Source organism: Manis pentadactyla, chromosome 13 (genome assembly GCF_030020395.1).
Source record: "Manis pentadactyla isolate mManPen7 chromosome 13, mManPen7.hap1, whole genome shotgun sequence".
Lineage (NCBI taxonomy): Eukaryota > Metazoa > Chordata > Mammalia > Pholidota > Manidae > Manis > Manis pentadactyla.
Genome location: NC_080031.1, coordinates 64,754,951 through 64,774,528, shown reverse-complemented (window position 1 = coordinate 64,774,528; position 19,578 = coordinate 64,754,951). Strand labels below are relative to the sequence as shown.

The window sequence follows — 19,578 nt, the reverse complement described above, 5'->3', positions numbered from 1 at the left end:
AGGTTGAGGTTCTCCCCTTCTTTAGCTCTTCCTCCCCTGCCCCCCCTGCATACAGATAACCACTTGCTCCAGCAGCATTTGTTGTAACAACTATATTATCTTCTGGATTACTTTTGGTATTGAAAAATCAGTTGTCTGTATATTGTCTGGACTATATGCTGTTCCATTGATCTGTTTGTCCTATTTTGCCATTTCTTCCCTGTCTTGTTGGTTAGCTTTTCAAGTCCCAAGTCTTCCAACTTTTTTGAAATTGTTTTGGCTCTTTTAGACCCTTGCATTTGCACATAAATTTTTCAGTTAACTATAACAGTTAATGCTAAATAAAATGAAACAAAAACAGAAGCAAAACCTTGTGGGGGCTTTAGGATTTCAGTTTCAAAAAATCTATTTGGGAAGAATGACCAAGTTATAACACTGAGTCTTCTAATTTATGAGTATAATTTAGATTGTCTTTTATTTTTCTCAGCAGTGTTTTGTATTTTTCAGTACAGAGGTCTTGCATATATTTTACCAAATTACCCCTAAGTATTTCCATATTTTTCATGTTATAAATGTTAGTTGTAAATTTTATTTTTTGATTTTTTTGTTGCTTATATATAGAAATACAGAAGACTTTAGTATCTTGACATGGTATCCTTGCTAAACAAAAAGTTATGTCATCTGTGAATAGAGATGGTTTATTCTACTTCTTTGCAATCTTAGGATTTTCTCCTTTTTATCATCTGTTGAATTTAACCACCTCCAGTACAGTGGTGAATAGAAATGGTGTGAGAATAGAATCCTTGCCTTGTTCTCAGTCTTGGAATGAGTTCAGTATGTCATTAGTAAGAAGATGCTATAACTATGGATTTTTTGAAGATGGCATTTGTCAGATTGAGAAAGTTCTATTTCTTAATTGCTGAGACTAGTTATCATGAATGGATGTTGAATTTTGTCATGCTTTTCCTACATTTTTTGAAATGGTTATAATGGATTTTCTCCCTTATTCTGTTATTATCAGAAGTTAAGTGGTTTTTTTGAATCTTTTTGAATATGTGGAGGTTTTTATTACAAGTTTAATTTCTATGCCAACAATAACATTATTTCAGCTTTCTGTTCTTACCATAGTTCTGGCTTGTTTTTATTCATTTCATCTAAGGTACATACACATCTAAGTTACAAAATCCAAGGAATTTATCCATTTCATCTAAGTTACATATTGATTGCAATATAATTTTTAGTATTTTATCTTTTTAAGCTTTTAATGACTGTAGGATTTATAGTGATGTGTCCCTGCTTTTGTTACTAATTGGGTTAATTTGTTTTTTGTTCTTGTCTAGCTCATTTATCAGTTTTACTAATGTTTTTTTAAAATAACTTTTGGCTTTTTTTATCTTTCTTTATCATTTTCTGTATCAGTGATTTTTGTTCTTTTCTTTTATTTCTTTGAATTTTACTTATCTTTTTGTTAGCCTTTTAAGGTAGAATACTAGATCATTGATTTTTCTATCTTTTTAACATAAGCATTTAAAAGTGTAAATTTTCCCATAGTTCCTGCCTTAGGTATTTCTCACTAATTCTGATGGGTTGTGTTTTTACTGTCATTCAATTGAAAATTCTTTTTAGTTTCCCTTATGGCTTATTCTTTAATCAGTGCATTACTTAAAAATATGTTGCACAATTTAGAGATATTTAGGAATCTTTCATATGTTTAATTTGAATTCTGCTGTGGGTCTGTAATATCCACTGTATCATTTTAGCTCTTTGAAATTTACTGAGACTTTTGTCAATCAGTTTTTAATCTTAGGTTCTTCATTTTCCTAGTTAAGATTTTAGTTATTGATTTGGAATTTAGCAAGAGCTAGAGCTACAGGGACATATACATGTCTATATATATATATATATATATGTATATTAATATATATATAGTCATTATTTAATAACAATGGGACCCAGTATATATGCTGTTGTCATTACTTATAATCTCTGGTATATGACTTATTTGTGTTCTCTACACCCAGAAGTTAGGGTGCTTTATGACCAAATTATGAGACCCTAGTAGGAACTTTTTTTCCTATCTGACTTTTAAGTTTGCTTTACCAGTAGATTTTTTGAAAGAAAGTAATTTTTTTTTGTTTTCTATTGCCTTTTAATTGATTATAATTCTTTATCATACTCCTAAGCATTTTCAGCAATAACAAAAAGGCTGATTTTGTAATGTGTATTGTACTTGGATAAGCAATGAAGTTGGAGACCTTAGTTTCAGCCCAGCTCTCCCTTTACTGCTTGCATGACCTTGGTCAAGGTATCTATCCTCTCTAAGCCTTTATTTTCTTCTATGTAAAATGGGAATGATAATAGTAATTTGCTGTAATTAAATAAACAGTGTAATTTTTAACAAAATGAAACTTAAATGTAAGATATTAACTACTTGTTGTGAATTGGTAAAAAGACCAGTCTTTCAGTGTCTTGGATCTTTAATGCTATCCACTTTGATGCTAAGGAGAAAAAGAAGAAAGTTGCTTTTAAAGCTGGCTGCCTCTGGGAAGCAGGAGGGAGAGTGGGAAGGAATAGAGCAGAAAACTGTCACTTTTCATCAGGAGTAAAAGTATAGGAAGATGAGCAGATGCTTTTAATATTCTTCATTATCCATGTGTCTCTTCTTATTAAGAAAAAAAAAAGCCAAATCTTTTAAAAAGTAACAAAACTGGGTTTGAGGTTTTAAGTTTTAGGTATCCCAATTTATAGAAGATTCCAAATAGTTCTAAACTGCCAGAATTTGCCTACTTATGTCCATCATACTGAAGGTGAATTTCCCCTTCCCATTATTTTTCCCCATGTTAAATACATCTTAAGTTGCATATTTTCTTCTTAGTAATAGAAAGACTTGAAATTTCATAAAGTTAAATCTTTAAAGCACATAACAACTGAATTTCCTGCTTTTACAGGTCCTATTGGTGATGTTTCTCATTCTGTGGTTTATATTGTCAACTATTGAAACACGAGAGTGTTGACTAATTTCAGTTAACCTTTCATTGTGGCTTAATATTCTCATCTATAAAATCAGGCTAAATATTTGGATTAATTCATTGTTGTATTGGGATTAAATAATCTACATCAATTTTGAAAGCATTAAATATAGTATGTGATAATTACAATATTCTAGAGATTTTCCTTATGGTTAATTAACTGGTTTATTGTCTTCAAAACTTACTCTAAGATCTTTATTTGACATAAGAAATTGTTGCTATGTAAGTCCATTTAAATTTTTAGTGTTCAAAAATGTATCTGGGAAATTTAAAAGTCACTTTATCTCATAAAAAATCTCTCAAGATGAATACTGAATGGGCAAGTAGCATTTTTTTTCTTCAGGATTTTCAAGGTGATGAAAATTATTATTTGGTAAAATGAGTAGCTAAGGAATTTGGGCAGTTGGGTTTAAAGTGTAGAATATTTTAAGAGAATTGATAGAGTTAACCAAAAAACCTAGTACAGGTATTTTTCCAAACTATAGAATTTTGTGTTGCATTTGTCTTCATTATACTAGGAGAATAGTAGAAATAAATATTCAGTTTAATGGCATTTTATTGTATGACCTTAAGAATTAGTATTTCATCAGTATGTAAAAAAATGTATGTAACTTCATGTAACTTAAGTATTATTGAAACTTAAGTTTTAGTTTATGATTAAGATTCAGAGGCCAGAAATAAATCAGAATTTAGAAGAGATCTTGGAGACTTGAACTTCACATTAGATTGACTCAAAATCATGATAGTGATTAATTTTTTTAGCTAGAAAATTACTTGTTTCATGATAGCTCATTTAATATTCTTTACTCTGCCATTTAGGCAGAATTTATTAGGATGCAAACTATATTTATTTAGGATGCCACAGTATGCTCTTCTCTGCAGTTTCTTGTGATACTTTTTTTTCCTTTTTGCCTTAGTATTCACTTTGCCAGCAAATTACCATACTAATTTAAGGAACTGAAATCATGTCAACTGAGATTTTAAAAGTTACATTAAAATTTTAAATGTTACTCAGAAAACCACTGGGAGATGATCTTGGTATCTATGACTATGAGGACGAGGCTGTTCCCCATTTAAATAAAGCTTTAGAAGAAAAGCAGGGATTTAAATAGCAGGGTGGTGTTATATTTGATAGGGGGAGAATTCTGTAGATGTTGAGAACTGTTAACAAATGAAGTGGGTTGTAAAGAATTCTTTCTGGGTGTTCTTCCCTGAAAATATGCTCACCCACTTGTTTGTTTATTTAACTACTGTGCTTGTGGAGTCATGTACTTTGTGAAGTCTTCTGTGTAATTAAAAAGATGGTTTGACATTTAAAATCCTAACTTTAGTATTTTCATTGTTTCTTTCCTTTTCTTTAGGAGGAGCGTATTATTTAATATCTAGAAGTCTAGGGCCGGAATTTGGTGGTGCAATTGGCCTGATCTTTGCTTTTGCCAATGCTGTTGCAGTCGCTATGTATGTGGTGGGGTTTGCAGAAACTGTGGTGGACTTGCTGAAGGTAATCTGACCTTTCTTCTACTCACTGGTTTACCAAACCTTTCTGAGGGCTTATGTGCCACTCACATGTTAGATGCTAAGAAAGCAGTGATGAACATAAAACTCACTTTTTCAGGAAGTTTAGCAGGGGAAATGGACAAAAAAATTACAGGATGTCAGAAGTGGGTAACTATAGGAAACCTTGGCAGCACAAAGGGGGAAATCACTTAGCTTACCCTCCAGAAATGTGGGCAGCAAAAGACTATCAAGGGAGGGTTTTCCAAAAAGGGAGTCTAGATATTAAGATATTAAGATATGGGGGAGGTGGGGTGTGGTGTGAGGGGAGCAGGGAGAAAAGGAAACAAAAGCTTAGAAGGTCATTAAAGTACTTTTTTAAAATGAAGTATTTCTCTATGACTGGAGCACAAAGTAGCAAGAAATATACTAGAGTGGGAAAAAAAGGATCGAGTCAGGAAGGGTCATCTTTGCTGTTAAATTTGGGTCTTACCTTGATTGGAGTTGGGGGCCATGGCCTCATCAGTTGGGGGCATAAAGAAACATCTGACCACAGTATAGAGAATGGATTTGAGAAATCACAACTAGAGATGAAGGATCATTTAAAAGGTGATTATGACTATCTTGAGAGAGGAGATGGTGGCATACTAAAACAATGACCAGTGGGGCTGGAGAGGTATAGGTGAATTTGAGACACTTTTAAAATGTTGAGTAAGTGGACTTGATGATTTAAAAGAGATGTGGGAATTGAGATACAAGAGAAACTAAATTTCAAGTTTATACATGGATTTCTGAGTTAGGAATTTAATTGGAAGATTATGCTGTTCACTGTGAGATAGAGAACACAGGACAGTTTAATTTTGAATGTCTTATTTGAGGTAGCAGAGGTATATCCAAGTAGAGCTGGCCAGAGAGTAGTAGGTAATACTGCTCTGGAGTTAAGAGAGCTGGTTCGAAAAGAGTCATTGGGATGTGTGTAGGTAAGGCAGTAGAAGTAGAATAGGATTCAGCATTATTAAGTGAGAGGCACCTCAAGTGACACCTGTAGTTCATGTCAGATTAGGTTGTAGGTCTCTTCTTCTGCAACTACTAAGTGGTAAAGTTGTAAGTGTAAAGTCAGAAGACTGACACATTGGCATTGACCTAATGTGACCTTTCTGTATAGGCTCAAAGGGATGGAGAAGAGGAAGGGCTGTAAGTAAGCAAGCAGTGTAGTTGTTAAAAGTTCATATTCTTCCATTAATCAGTTTAGTGTGTTTTAAATGTTATTGATATTAAATGAGTTAACTAATCACAATAAATACAAAATATATTTCTCCTATGTAACTTTAAATCCTATTAGTACTACTTAGTCAATTCTCTTTTTGATTTATTAAGTCAGCATTAAATATAGCATTATCCCTTTAGTCATATTTTTGATGTTATTAGATACTTGAATGACACCTCAGTAGTACACAGCTACTCATTCCTTTTCCTTAGGTCTCCCTATTCATTCCTTAAATAGGTATTTATTCAATCTCTTCACGTACCGTTCTGGTAGGTCTAAAATGTTTTAAAAAGAGTTAAAGAGTTTCTCTAAAATAATATTGCTCATTACATTTTTAATCTCTTCTAGGAACATTCCATACTTATGATAGATGAAATCAATGATATCCGAATTATTGGCGCCATTACAGTGGTGATCCTTTTAGGTATCTCATTAGCTGGAATGGAGTGGGAAGCAAAAGTAAGTAATGATATAATTGGAATACCTGTAAATATTTAATATATGAACTTATAGGGCTTTCATTGGGAGCACTATAAAGTCTAGTGATATTTTTAGGTTCTGAAGGTTCCTAAGGGGCTATTTCAGGAGAAATTTGTGTATAAGGTTATTTTCTATTTGCAAGTCAAGAAGTATTTGGAGATAACAATTTAGGGGTACCAATTAAACATAGTACTTTCTAAATGTTTGGATTCCTACCTCCCCTCTCATCTCCTAATCTGACCTACATTGTGTAGAAATGCTCAGGTCACTATATTACGAAACCTAAATTAAACTGTTGGCTTTGTAATTTGTTTAAAAGTCCATTTTAAAAGCTAAACACAGCAGTAATAAACTTGAGGCTTGCCCCCATAAGAGATTAGAGAAGCTAATCTTGCTTGCTGTTGAAATCTCAGAAATCATGACTGCCAAAGCCGGAACCACTGTTCTCTGGTAAAAATTGTTGCAGTGGCATATTAACCTGTAGGCAGAGCACCAAAAATATTTCTCTTTGAGAGAATGTGCCACAACCAGTGGTAGTTTTCTGAGTAATGCATATTCACAAAGGTGCTGCTGAGGAACTCTCCCCATTCGGGTTACTTCATGTTTACTTTTATAAATCCTATAAAATCACATATTTGTGATACATATGAATATGATAATATTTACCGGATCATAAGTTAGGGAAGTCAGAAAGAATTTTTTTCAAGGTTATTTAAGTCATTAATATATAATTAAATTATTTACTTGTACATGTAACAAATTGACTACCGAAAAGAACAGAATTTCATACTAGGTGAGACAACATTAGCATATAAGTAGTTCTTATTTCTACAGATGACACAGTTTTTCGTAAGTATCTTCTCACCTTTACTGGGAGGCTGAGCGTGCAGGAGAGGCAGGGGCTTGGGAGCTGGGTGAAATGGGTGGAGGGAGTTGTGAGATACAAACCCCCAGTTGTAAAACAGATGTCAAGGAGATGGAGTGTACAGCATGGTGATTGTCAATACTCCTGTATTACATATTTGAAAGTTGGTGAAAGATTATATTTTAATACTTCTCATCACAAGAAAAAAAGTTTCCTAACTATGTATGGTGACAGATGTTAACTAGGCTTATTGTGTTGGTCATTCCCCAATATATACAAACATCAGATCATTATATTGTACACCAGAAATTAATATATTGTTATGTGTCAATTTTATCTCAATAAAACAAAACAGAGTGGAGGAGGAGAGGTGGTGGGGTTCATAGATTGTTCCTTTCTTCCAGACCCACTGCTAGTTGAATTTCACTCCTGAGTACTGTTTTCTTTGCACACTTTTTCTGCTTCCTTTCCTGTAGCCATCACACATTCAGCATTGTACTCGGACTCTGTGTGAAACTTGTGTTTGTAGCAAATATGTTCTTCATGTCAAGTTTGTACTGCTATGGCAGAGGAGACAGGAAAGAATGGTACAAAGGATGAAAAGTCTACAGTGTTGGGAATTGATAGTGCTTTATGTTCTGTGGAAGGGTGTGTACATCTTTAATTCATTTTGGAAATGGATGGTCTGGTCCTACGGATGCTTTCCATTTTTGCCCCGTGTGTTGAACATTCTAAGATAGTTCTTTAAAGACTCTTCATTTAATAAAAATTTATTGAGCACCTACTTTGCACTTGGCCCTGTTTGAGGAACTGGGGAAACAAGACAGAAATCCTTTCCCTCTTGGAAGTTATATTCTAGGGAAACTGAGTCAGTGTGTAGTCATAAGAGATTTTATTCTGATTTTTGATGTTTAAAATTCCAGGCTCAGATTGTTCTCCTGGTGATTCTCTTGCTTGCTGTTGCTGATTTCATCATAGGAACATTTATCCCACTGGAGACCAAGAAGCCCAAAGGTTTCTTTGGTTATAAATGTAAGTAAAAGAGAGTATTTTTTTGAAGGTGTATGTTATTACATTCTGTTAGTAAACAAATGTAGCACACTGTAGATATTTTGTGATATAATTGAGTTTGATGTAGTGACTTATCCTAATTGACAATAATTCCGTTTAGTTCTGTCTCTCTTACGTATGTTACAGTTGGAGTTAAAAAACACTTCTATTTACATCTTTCCTTTTTAATTATTAGCAACAAAAGATGAAAGAAGAGAGAAAAATCAGTGCTATTGAGGAAGGGTGCTTTTGCCCTCTCTAATTTGGGGAATTTGTAACTGAAATGGTACCATTTGTTCTGACATGGCTTTTTAAATTCTTTCAGTTGTATTTAAGCACAATAGTCTAAAAGTGCCTAAGACTGTGAAAGCAACTGCAAATGTTAGTTTCTTGGTGTAATTGCAAGTTCAGTTTTTCTATAGTTTACATTATAACTTGTGTGGGAATTTTCCAGTTTTCATCTTCCATAACCCTTTTCATGCTGTATCTAATTGTCAGTACTGGTGAAATTTACTTGTCGTTTATTATTTCCTAAAGTGTCTGTCTGTATCCATCCTCACCCCTGCCCCATCCTCACCCCACCTAACTGGGCAGCTCTGAACCTCTCTCTGCAAGGTAAAGTGGAAGTGGGGAAGAAGAGTTGCAACAGCACCAGAGAGGGTTATCACTCAGGATAATAGATCTGCCTGTCTTCAGTTGATAAAAACTTGTTTTGAAGCCCTACAAGAAGAAGCCTAGCTGTAGTTTTCCTGAGTTGTTTAGCACAGAGCTCCTGATAGAGTTACGTGAACAGATAGACTGTTAATTGATGCACATGTTCCTTCAGGATGTCTTACTAGAAAAAAAAAATCAGCTGAACTAACCTGTGGAGCCAGGAGACCTACTTGTACATTTTGGTGTAATCTGTGCTCCCTAATTTATGTTATTGACTGGTAACAACATACAGTCCTTGGATCCTATGTGAATAGCACTGCTTATATCAGACACTGACTTAGTTGGCTGGACTGTTTTCTGATAAGAATTGTTTCAAGGTTCTTAATCAAGGACACCCATCTGTTTGTGCCTAGTGGTCCTGGATTGATAGTTTGTCTAGATTGATTGATTGTCTATTCTGATTACTAGTGCTCACGTGTACTTCTAAACTGGGCTTTAAATTCTTGATTTCCTCGACTGAAGGACAGTGTCTCCACTAGGCATGCCAGAAGTGAACGTAGCATCAATTAAGCAGATAATTTTCTGTATTTTGTGCTTTCATAATTATATTTGTGTTTAGAAGGTTCCCCCAGTTGGCTTTGTCTGATTTATTTCCATAGGTAGAGGTTTTCATTCTGCCAGGAATGCCACGTGAGTGATGTGTTCTCAGGTCAGCGCATCAGGAGACTCACGCGATGTCCATTTTTCCCATCACTGATGGTTTTTAATTTTGATAACTTGGTGAAAGTGGTACCTGAGAGCTTTCTCTTTTGTGAGTGCATAGCCTGTTCCCCATCGTGCTTTCACTTCCTTCTTAATTCCTCTCATCTGGCTTCTGTCAAGGGCATGGCCACATGGTGCTGGAGCCAGCAGGCACTTCTTTAGTCCTCTGCCTCTCAGCAGAATTATGCTTAGTTGTTCCATCTCTTAAAATATTTTTCTTGTTTTATTTGATGTCAGGCATGTTAGTGTTTTACCAACTCACTGGTCACTGTATCTACTACTCCTGTTAAACCTGCTCATCTGCCTGTCCTGTAAATGTCAAGAGTCGCACAGAGTATGGTCCTGTGCCGTCTGGCTAGGGTCGTTCCTTTGGAGTCTCGGGGCTCAAATATGGTACCAAGAGAGGGACTTGTTTCTATTCCTGGATTTCTCCTTTAGACTTCAGACATTTGTATATATCCAACAGCTTTTTTGATATCCCTCCTACCTTAACTTTCTCAGGCTTCTCCATCTCAGTTAGTGGAAGAAACCAGGATTTCAGTGTTTCCGACCTGCCCCCTTATTTCCTACTCCTTCTCTGACTAGTACATTATTCTCCCATCACTACGTGGAACCACCCAGTAACCCGATTGGTCTCCCTGCTCCCTATGTTAATGCGAAGTTTAACTATGGACAGTCCACTGTCCATACTGTGTTCCCACAAGCATTAATCATATTGTGTCATTTGCATGTTTCTAGGTCTACCTTGGCTTCCCATATTAGGATAAAATCTAAACTGTGGAATTTTGTACAATCTCACCCCACTGATCTCTCTAATCTCATTTCAGTTCTCCCCCTTACTTTGGGAGCTTTATATTCTTTTAGTTCCTCAGAAGAGCTAAATCTTTTTCCCACCTTGGGGCCTTTACACATGTTGTTTCTTATTGCTGGCATACTCTCTCCCCTGACCATCACATGGCAGGTTTTTGCTCAGTGAAGTCTCATCTTAAGTATTATCCCCTAGTTATCTCTAAATTTAGCCTTTTGTAGCCACATTGAATTAGATTCTCTCTCATTCTTTATCACTACACCTTGTTTCCATCAATACATTTAACTGCTGCTTGTAATGAATGTTTCTTTACTTATTTTGTGGCTTCCCACTGAGACTCTCTAAGTTCCATGAAGGGAGGAACCATGTCTAGCTTGGTGGTGTTCGGGCTCCAGGCCCTTGAGATGCTAGATGGCTCCAGTGCAGACCTGGCGCATGGTAGACACTTTCAGTACTGGATGGACAGATGAGAATTAATGTGTGTTGCAGTGTCAGCGCCTGTCAGAGTAGATGGAAACAGTAGAATTAATTGATGCTTTCGTTATTGTTGAAAAGGAAAGGCCCTTTACCTAGTTTGCTTTAGCTAACATTGTGGAAGCTTGGTGAATAATGCAGCCTCAAAAATCAAACAGGTCACCACTAGGAAATAGAGAAAGCTGTACATGGTATATAAGTTGGTTGTAAGAAAAAAAATGGTTCCAGTTTAAAGTGAGGTTCCCTTTGTTTTCCTACATCCTTTCTTTCTTCTTTGACCTCTGATATTGAGAGGTTTATCCATGCTTTGATTTACATTTAGGTGAATAACACCAATCAAGTAGAAGTGCTTGAAACATAATTAGTAAGGTACACAAATAGCAGGGCAGGACCCAGGTCAAACCATCATTTGATTGTAAACTGTCTACTCACACAAGAAAAGAGGAGTGTCAGTACTTGAATTAGGAAGTATTCAAGAACTGGCCGTTTACTGGAACTGAAGAAAAGTCAGGGATCATATATAACATGCATACCACTTACTCTTGATCTAAATTATTATAGTCTAACCTCCTATATTAATTGCCAAAAATATTTTGGTCTCTGCAGCTGAAATATTTAGTGAAAATTTTGGACCAGATTTTCGAGAGGAAGAGACTTTCTTTTCTGTATTTGCCATCTTTTTTCCTGCTGCAACTGGTATTCTGGCCGGAGCAAATATCTCAGGTGATCTTGCAGTAAGTATTATAAATTACTGTGTTGATTATATGTAAAAAATGGTATACATATATTTAGTTTAAAAGATAGACTTAAAAAAATCTTCTTGTCTTCTAGGATCCTCAGTCAGCCATACCCAAAGGAACACTCTTAGCCATTTTAATTACTACGGTGGTTTACATAGGAATTGCAGTATCTGTAGGTAAATAGCCTTACATTTCTTTTGTTTCAGAAATTTCATGATGTACATACTATAAATATTTATTTTCATACCATTATATTTCTAACTTTTAATATCAGAATATTTCAATAAAAAGGCATGGGAGTTTCATACTTTAATTCCAAAACAGTTTTAAGTAAACTAATAGTGATTTTATAGACATTTTCTAAACCACCAATGCTCTATTATTTCTCCTCTTAGGATTTTTATTAACTCTAGGAAATCAGAAAATTATATAAAACTTTATTTGCAAACTCTTAAATTTTAGAGATATATTTATAGAAAAAACTCATATGTAAAAGTAAGTGAATTTTACTCTGATACTTAGAAATTTTTAATATTTTTGTTTTTGGTGGCTATTTCTTGCAGTCTTACTAAATGAAGTTTGTTTTAAGAACATTAAGCAATGCCTGGCATTTTTTACCATAAAAACTGATTTTGGTGAATAGAACATACTACATTGAATAAACAGTGTTACTGTTTGAATAAAAAGTCTTAAATTGAATGAAATGATTTTAAATCATTTTATTACATTCATGGAATCAAAGCATTTTAGAACTTGAGAGGACTTTAAATAGTCTCTAAATCCCTGTCATATAGACTAGAGAATAAAAGCATAGAGGTTTTGCTATAAACATAACTGGCACTTGCTTTTATTACAGAATTCTTTTCATGGCAAAGAGGATTGTTTTCAAATAAAATTTTCAGAGGCTGTTAAAAAAGTAGATTCTTTAACTGAAACATTCTAGTCAAGAACAAAATTTAATAGCCATTAATTTATATATAATTTATATGCAGTGGTTATAGATAAATTGCCTCAAGTTCATTAAACTTCCATGAAACTATATACTTTATCCAGAAAACATATATTCTTGAAATGTAAGCACTGTATTCATTGTCTGTCCTCTAAAAATGAAGTTTTACAGTTCAATGTAAGCATAATCCCAGTATAAATTGAAGTTTAATACCTATCTAAAGAATTACATAATGCAAATTCATAGACTATAGAATATAAGGTTTCCATAATGTCTCAGTAAGAAAATTGTATTTTTCCATGTATTTTATCGGGAAGTTACAATAGAACTGTTTTTACAAACTGCTAATTTGCATAAATGTAATTTTGAAGTTTCACTATAAACAAGAGTTAGAAATGCTAATAGTAAATATTATCATGGTGGGCTAATTTACCATTTAAAAAAGGAATTGGATTTCATTTATCCTTACAATCCACATGTTAAGTCCCTGAAATTCATTTGGAAAAAACAAATGCTAATTATATATATAAGCTGAGCAAAATGTTTTTGTGTACCCCTTAAGGTACCTAGCATACTTGTGTGTGTTATACATAAGTTAGCTAAAGAAAATTTAGTTTTAATTTAAAGAATGGTATAACTGATTATGTTTCAAATTGGGAACTAATTTGTTAGAGCAGATAAATGTTTTTTCTAAGTGCTCTAACTGCTGGCCCTCGCTCACTGCATTCTGTGTGCAGGAACCCTTGGGGCAAGAGGAGGAGCCCGTCTTCTCCCTTTTTCTCTGATATTCAGGAGCTGGGCCAGTAAAGACTGCCCCTACCGCAGTGGCTGTGTAATTGGTTCAGAGCAGTGGAACCCTTCTTCCCCTAAGCAGTTCTGTCGTAGGACATGGCAGTGTGAAACTCCTGAAATCATAGCTGCTTTAGGGAAAACAAAAGGGTAGAGGTGCTCTACCTTCACCCCCCAAGGGGTTTCAGAAGTACCTTTACAGAAAGATGGTTTTGCAGACACTGCTCTGAAAGTTTCATGAAGACATTGAAGAATAAGGGACTTTCTTCATGTAGTCTGTCTAGTCATTATAATCCCTTTCAAACTTAATTTTCTGTTTAGTTTTTGCTGTGATGTCTGTAATTTTTACCTCATAAATGATGAGATAGTAGTGTTAAAGTGCTTAAAAAGTAAAACTATATGAAGATTAAGGAGTGGTAATTACTACTAATTGTATATCACTTGTTATTCTAAATACTGAAGTGCTTTTCTTTGAAGCTTTTCAGTGTTTATTATGGATATTTTCAATTTTGCATGAAAGTAGAGAACATGTTCTAATGAGCCCAGTAGAACCATCACCTGGCTTCAAAAAAGTTATCAAGAATTATCTGTAACATGGTTAATCTTGTTTCATCTATACCCATTCACTCTGCTCCATGGGTTATTTTTAAGCAAATCTGAGGTACCACATATTTTCTTATTATCAAGGTAGACTACTTGAGACAAAGGTTTAAATAGAATTACCATTCATTAATGTCCAATTGTTTTTCTTCACAGAAGATACGTATTACCTGAAGTCTGATCTTTGGCACATTCCAAATGTATAATATTTGGAGTATAGGAAAACATTTCTGCCATTGTAACAGAATGTTTCATATTTGTTTCAACACAGTGTTTTATGTTTGTTTAACCAAATAGGCCAGGGAATTCTTTTGCTAGTGATTATTTTTCACAACTATGTTTACAAAGTTTTTAAGTGTGTATGAGTAAATTATGTGTAAATACTACTCTTCATGATGTTCCTTTTCACCACTTAAATATTGAGGATCACAATGCTTCCCAAATTCTGTTCCAGGTATGGCTGTCTTACCTGTGAAACAGCGTATGCTATAATAAGCCAGTATATATGCAGTCAGTCCCATAACTGTCTGTGGTTTCATAGGTGATTTTGAAATGGATGTAAATGTTAGTTATACTACTTGTTCTCAATGTCGCTTGTGCTTCAGGTGCTTGTGTTGTTCGGGATGCCACGGGGAACGTTAACGACACTATTGTAACAGAGCTAACAAACTGTACTTCTGCAGCCTGCCAATTAAAGTTTGACTTTTCATCTTGTGAAATCAGTCCTTGTTCCTATGGCCTAATGAACAACTTCCAGGTGAGCAACAAATTTATATTACACAGAACATACTTACCTAGGGGTCAGGCTGCTATCAGATCTGGAAGGGAGGACTATTAATTACTTTATACCAAGTTACCTGTTTAAAAAGACTATAGGTAATGAACTAATTGGACAAACAGAAAAATATGAAAGGGTAAAATCTGAAGCTGTTCAGAAGCAAAATGGCTCCTGAGGATAACACTTGCGTGACAGGGTATTACGTAGGACATGCCCAGAGTACGCTGTTAAGGAAAGAAGGGAGCAGCAGACGTGTCTCTGTTCTGCTCCACTGATCTTTGTCCCTCCACCAAAACATGGGTCTGAGGCCAGGTAGGTGGATTCCTCCCATGTTATCCTTTTTCAAAGTTGTAGTTGTTTTAGTTCCTTTGATTTTTCTGTATAAATTTTAGAATAGTCTTAGTTTATTTACAAAAATTCCTGCTGAAATTTTGATGGAACTGTATGAAACTTCGATGCTGATCTGGGGAGAATTGACTTGTTTACTACATTGAGTGTTCCAGTGCATGAGCAAGGAAAGTTTCTCCATTTGTTTAGACCTTGTTTGATTTCTTCCATCAGCATTATGTAATATATTTTCTTAGCTTTACACCTACATACTTCATTTTTATTTTGAACATTTTAAATCCATACTAATTGAAAGGAGTTCAGTTTTCTAATTGGATGTGTCTCCATGATTGCTTTGTATATATAAATATTTTTTTTAAAAGCTTATCTGTATCAGTAGTGTTGCTTAATATGGCCCATATAGTCATGCTGTGCTAAACCACACTACCTTTTAATAGAATTGTTAGTGGGTGCTTGCAAGTTTATAACCTTTTAAAACATGAAGTATGTAAAGATAAGTATTACTTTTCAAGTATTTGGAGAATATCAGTCTTTCTGCCTTTTATTATTATCTCTATAAGGTACTGAAAGCAAATGAAATTTTTGTAAAATTTACAGGTTTGTACAAACTAAGAAGAGATTATTGTCTGGAGGATAATTTTGGGAGTTGCTTATTAAGTCCTAGGATACTAGAAAAGAACACAGAGGTGTAGATTCAAGAGATTAAAACAATCTATGATAAATTTATATAATAGACAGTTGTACTAATTCAAACTGAGAAATAAAATTTTGCTTCCTAGTTTTTTTTTTCAATATTTTGTAAACATAAACAGAATGGTTGAGGATTTAATGTATTTCAGAACAGTATAAATTTTATGTAGAACAATTAAACTTTACAATAAAATTTTGTAACTTAAATTTTCAGTGGCATTATTTTTATTTTTCTATTGTATGGTTTCAAGCAGTTGATTGCACTTTCAGTGGTTATAAATATTGAACCCAATTATGTAATAGAAGTTTGTTTTCTAGTCACAAGACTAGGCAAAATCATAGGAATGAAAGAAAGTATTCATGTCCAGCTAATGATTCAGGCCAATTCTGACATTGATATTGTGTATGAAAAGCACAAAATGTTGGTCTCTGCTTGGTGGTTGCAAGTGCCAATTAGATTTCTGTGTTGTTGCCTTAAAATATAAAAGTATGTTGTCTTTATCACATCTAGTAGGACTCATCCAAGCAAAGAAAAATTTGGTATATGTAAAGTTGCTTTTCTAATTTAAGTAAAATTTTTTAAAAAACTAAAGCAATATAAAATGCAAAAAAATCCTGTAGAAATGCAAACTGCTTGTGATTTGGACAGTGAAAAGAATGGTGAATAGAACAGTATCTGAGCAGCATATAAGTTGCAGTCCTGTCATGAAATCTATACAGAGCCACACTGTATAATGCTGTTTTGCATACAATTGACTTTTCATACTTAAGGAGGAAAAGTGATTTGAGTCATCCGTTTTGTATTGAACTTTTAGTTTTGCTATATAATCGTATGTTTCATATTGTTTTTCTACATTGTAATGTTTTCTGAAACCTCTGACTCATCATTACTTAATAAAAAAAATGTGAGCTTCTTTGCTTTGTCAGTCAAAGGCCTTAAGTGTCATACCCAAACTTAATGTCCACTGTTTTCTGTTGAGACTAAACTGCAGTGATTTCATGTTTGTGTACATACACATGCACACATGCCTGCTCTACTTGGGTCTTTTATTAGGTGCTTCACTGTGCTTGGAGTGCAGCTGCTTTTTCTTTTATACATCCAAATCTGCTTGGTTTCAAGGAAACCCAGTTCCATGAAGATTTTCTTGAACCCCAAGTCATCAACACACACACATCCCAATCACACAAAATATCACCATTCATCTTACTTGCAACTTTTTTACCTTTCATTAGCTTTTGTCTTTTTTCCCCACTATTAGGAAAGGACCATCTTTTTTTTTTGATCTTTGTTTCCACTCTGTATCATGAACAACACAGATATTACCATTATTTGTATTCATTATTATTATCCTTCTACTCATATTTTACCATAAAATGGTCAGAAGTACAGACGTGATTGGGTAAATATATGACTAGAAGACAGGAAGCTCACAAATCTGGAAACACAGTGTTCCAGATGCTAAGCATGAAGCATTATCTACCTCAATTCAGAGGTAATGGAAGCAGAGAAAATGTCTGTTTTTCCTCAAAACATGGAAGATGAGAAAGGTTACAGTTATATGTAACGTTGGTTGTGTCAGTTTGCCTTACTCCAAGAGTATATCACATCTCTGTTCTCCACTTTTTTGTCCATTTGTCTCCTGTCTTCACACTTACTTGAGGTTTTTACTAAGAGGCAGGAAATTCTGTATAAACTGCTAAGTATATATAGCACAAATCAAGTCTGCTCATTTTTTTTACCTTGGTCTAGCTGTCCTTTACAATGTCCTTCCCTAAAGACATGACTGGCAATGCTAGATAATCTAGCACTAACTGAAAAATATTGCTTATGAAAAATGTATGGCATCCATGTAACTACTACATTGTTTAAAGGGCTGAATGGAAAATCATCTTCACAAGTTTGTTTTTCTCCCTAAGAGTCTCAGAGAAGTCAATGCTAATATTTCTTAAAACACTTAATGTGTTCTTCATTTTTACCACTAAGTCTTCTGGAAGGTACAGGGAGAGACAATTAAGTGAAACAAAATGGTTTATGTACATGTGAAATCAGAATTACGCATTATGGCCAGTGGTTGTGCCCATAGCTAACTTTACATCTGGTTTAAAATACAAAGTCATAGTCAACTGTGATGGTCTGGGTCAGTGTAAATGAAAGGTAAATCCCTACTAATGAAGTAATGAATCTAGGCGATGATCATTACAATGGATCAAGCTGATAATGCCTGAACCCATCAGACACTCTTCCACCTTACTAATCTATTTGCACAAATTTCAAATGAACACTGCAGTGAATACCGGTGTACCTACCCCTTCACTTGTATTCACTAATCATTTATATTTTGTCCCATTTGCTTTACCTTTGTATATTCTTATTCTCCTCAAACATGAAAATAAATTATATACATAATGACAGTATGGGATATTTAAAACATCGTGTACTAGCACAGTATAGTTGTCCCACTTAATACATTAATAAACACTGTTATTTAAATTTATTTTCCATATTCATATTTCCCCACTTGTTCCAGTAATGTCCTTTATAGCTATTTTTCCCATATCCATGATCCAATCTATGATCACCTATAACATTTAGTTGTTGTCATGTGTGTTAGTTATCTTAAAATCCTTTAATCTAGAGGAATTCTAGTCTGTCCGTTTTAATGTTTTAATACGTTGACAATTTGAAGATTCCAGGCAAGTTACTTTACATTGTGCCCTTCAGTTTGGATTTATCTGATTGTCTTCTCATGATATAAGTCATCAATCTGTTTTTTAATACCATCATAGAGAAATATTTGAACATAAACACAGAGAAAGCAATATAATGTACTTAATGTGTACATTTTCCAGTGTCATCAGTCATCACTGCATGGCTATTTTTATCTATATTTATTTATTTATAATGCCCCACTTCCCAAATTACTTAGAAGCAAATCCTAGACTTAGATCTTTTCAGCTGGAAATCTTCCCACATTTAGCTCTAAAGTTAAGGACTCTTTTTAAAAACAAAAAACATAACTACAGTATCGATCTACTATCTTAACATCAAGAAGAAACACCAGAATCCTAAGTATATCACAGCACCTTGAAATGTTTTTGCTTGAAAACTTGTATCTCAGTCTAATGAACTGTCTTGGTCTACCTGCCTGTGCCAGAGATGAGGGGAACGGTAAATGAGACAAGTTGGAGATACAGTTAGCAGAATCCAGAGGGTGGGGTTTCTCTAGGAGAAATGACATAAAAATGAAATGGAAAGAAAAGGGTGAACTGGTAGATTGAAAAAGACTTAAAGGATGTATCAACCAAATGTAATGTGTAATCCTTCTGTGGATCTTAGTTTGAACAAATTGTGCCTCAAAAGCAAGAAAAGAGGGATAGTTTAGGGAATTTGAATGTTGATTATTGAATATTTAAGAAATAACTCAGTTTTTAAGCTGTGGCAATGGCTTTTGTAGTTTTTAAAGTTCTTATCAGAGGTATTTACTGAGACATATGTGCATGAAATGATATCTGAAGTTCGATGCACAGTAATAGGGGGATTGGTCCTGAGCTGGTCATTGTTGAAACTGAGTGATAGATACTCAGTGGTTTAGTATGCTATTCGCTCTGCCATTGTGTGTCTTTGAAATTTTACCAAATAAAAAGATGTTTTTAAAGTAAGGGCTAGTGGTAAATCTTTTTCAGAAATTTAAAATGCACATAAACATTGTTATTATTTATCACAAAATTTTCCCTGATATTAGCCATCTTCATTGAAATAATAAAGATGTATAGTATTTGAACTGTTTGTAAGACTTATTTTTCCATTTTGTAACTTTTTTT

The 19,578-nt window shown here is 34.2% G+C and overlaps 1 protein-coding gene across 2 annotated transcripts in view; it reads left to right on the top strand.

Annotated features, from left to right (window-relative positions):
• The window catches only part of SLC12A2 (solute carrier family 12 member 2), a 103,360-nt gene that overhangs the window by 34,194 nt on the left and 49,588 nt on the right, over positions 1–19,578 (top strand). For both annotated transcript variants that reach the window (XM_036903222.2, XM_036903221.2), the window contains exons 5-10: positions 4,370–4,509; positions 6,118–6,228; positions 8,038–8,146; positions 11,469–11,596; positions 11,694–11,778; positions 14,546–14,697. In XM_036903222.2, coding sequence (XP_036759117.2) covers positions 4,370–4,509; positions 6,118–6,228; positions 8,038–8,146; positions 11,469–11,596; positions 11,694–11,778; positions 14,546–14,697 — 725 coding nt within the window. The remainder of the gene's footprint in view (positions 1–4,369; positions 4,510–6,117; positions 6,229–8,037; positions 8,147–11,468; positions 11,597–11,693; positions 11,779–14,545; positions 14,698–19,578) is intronic.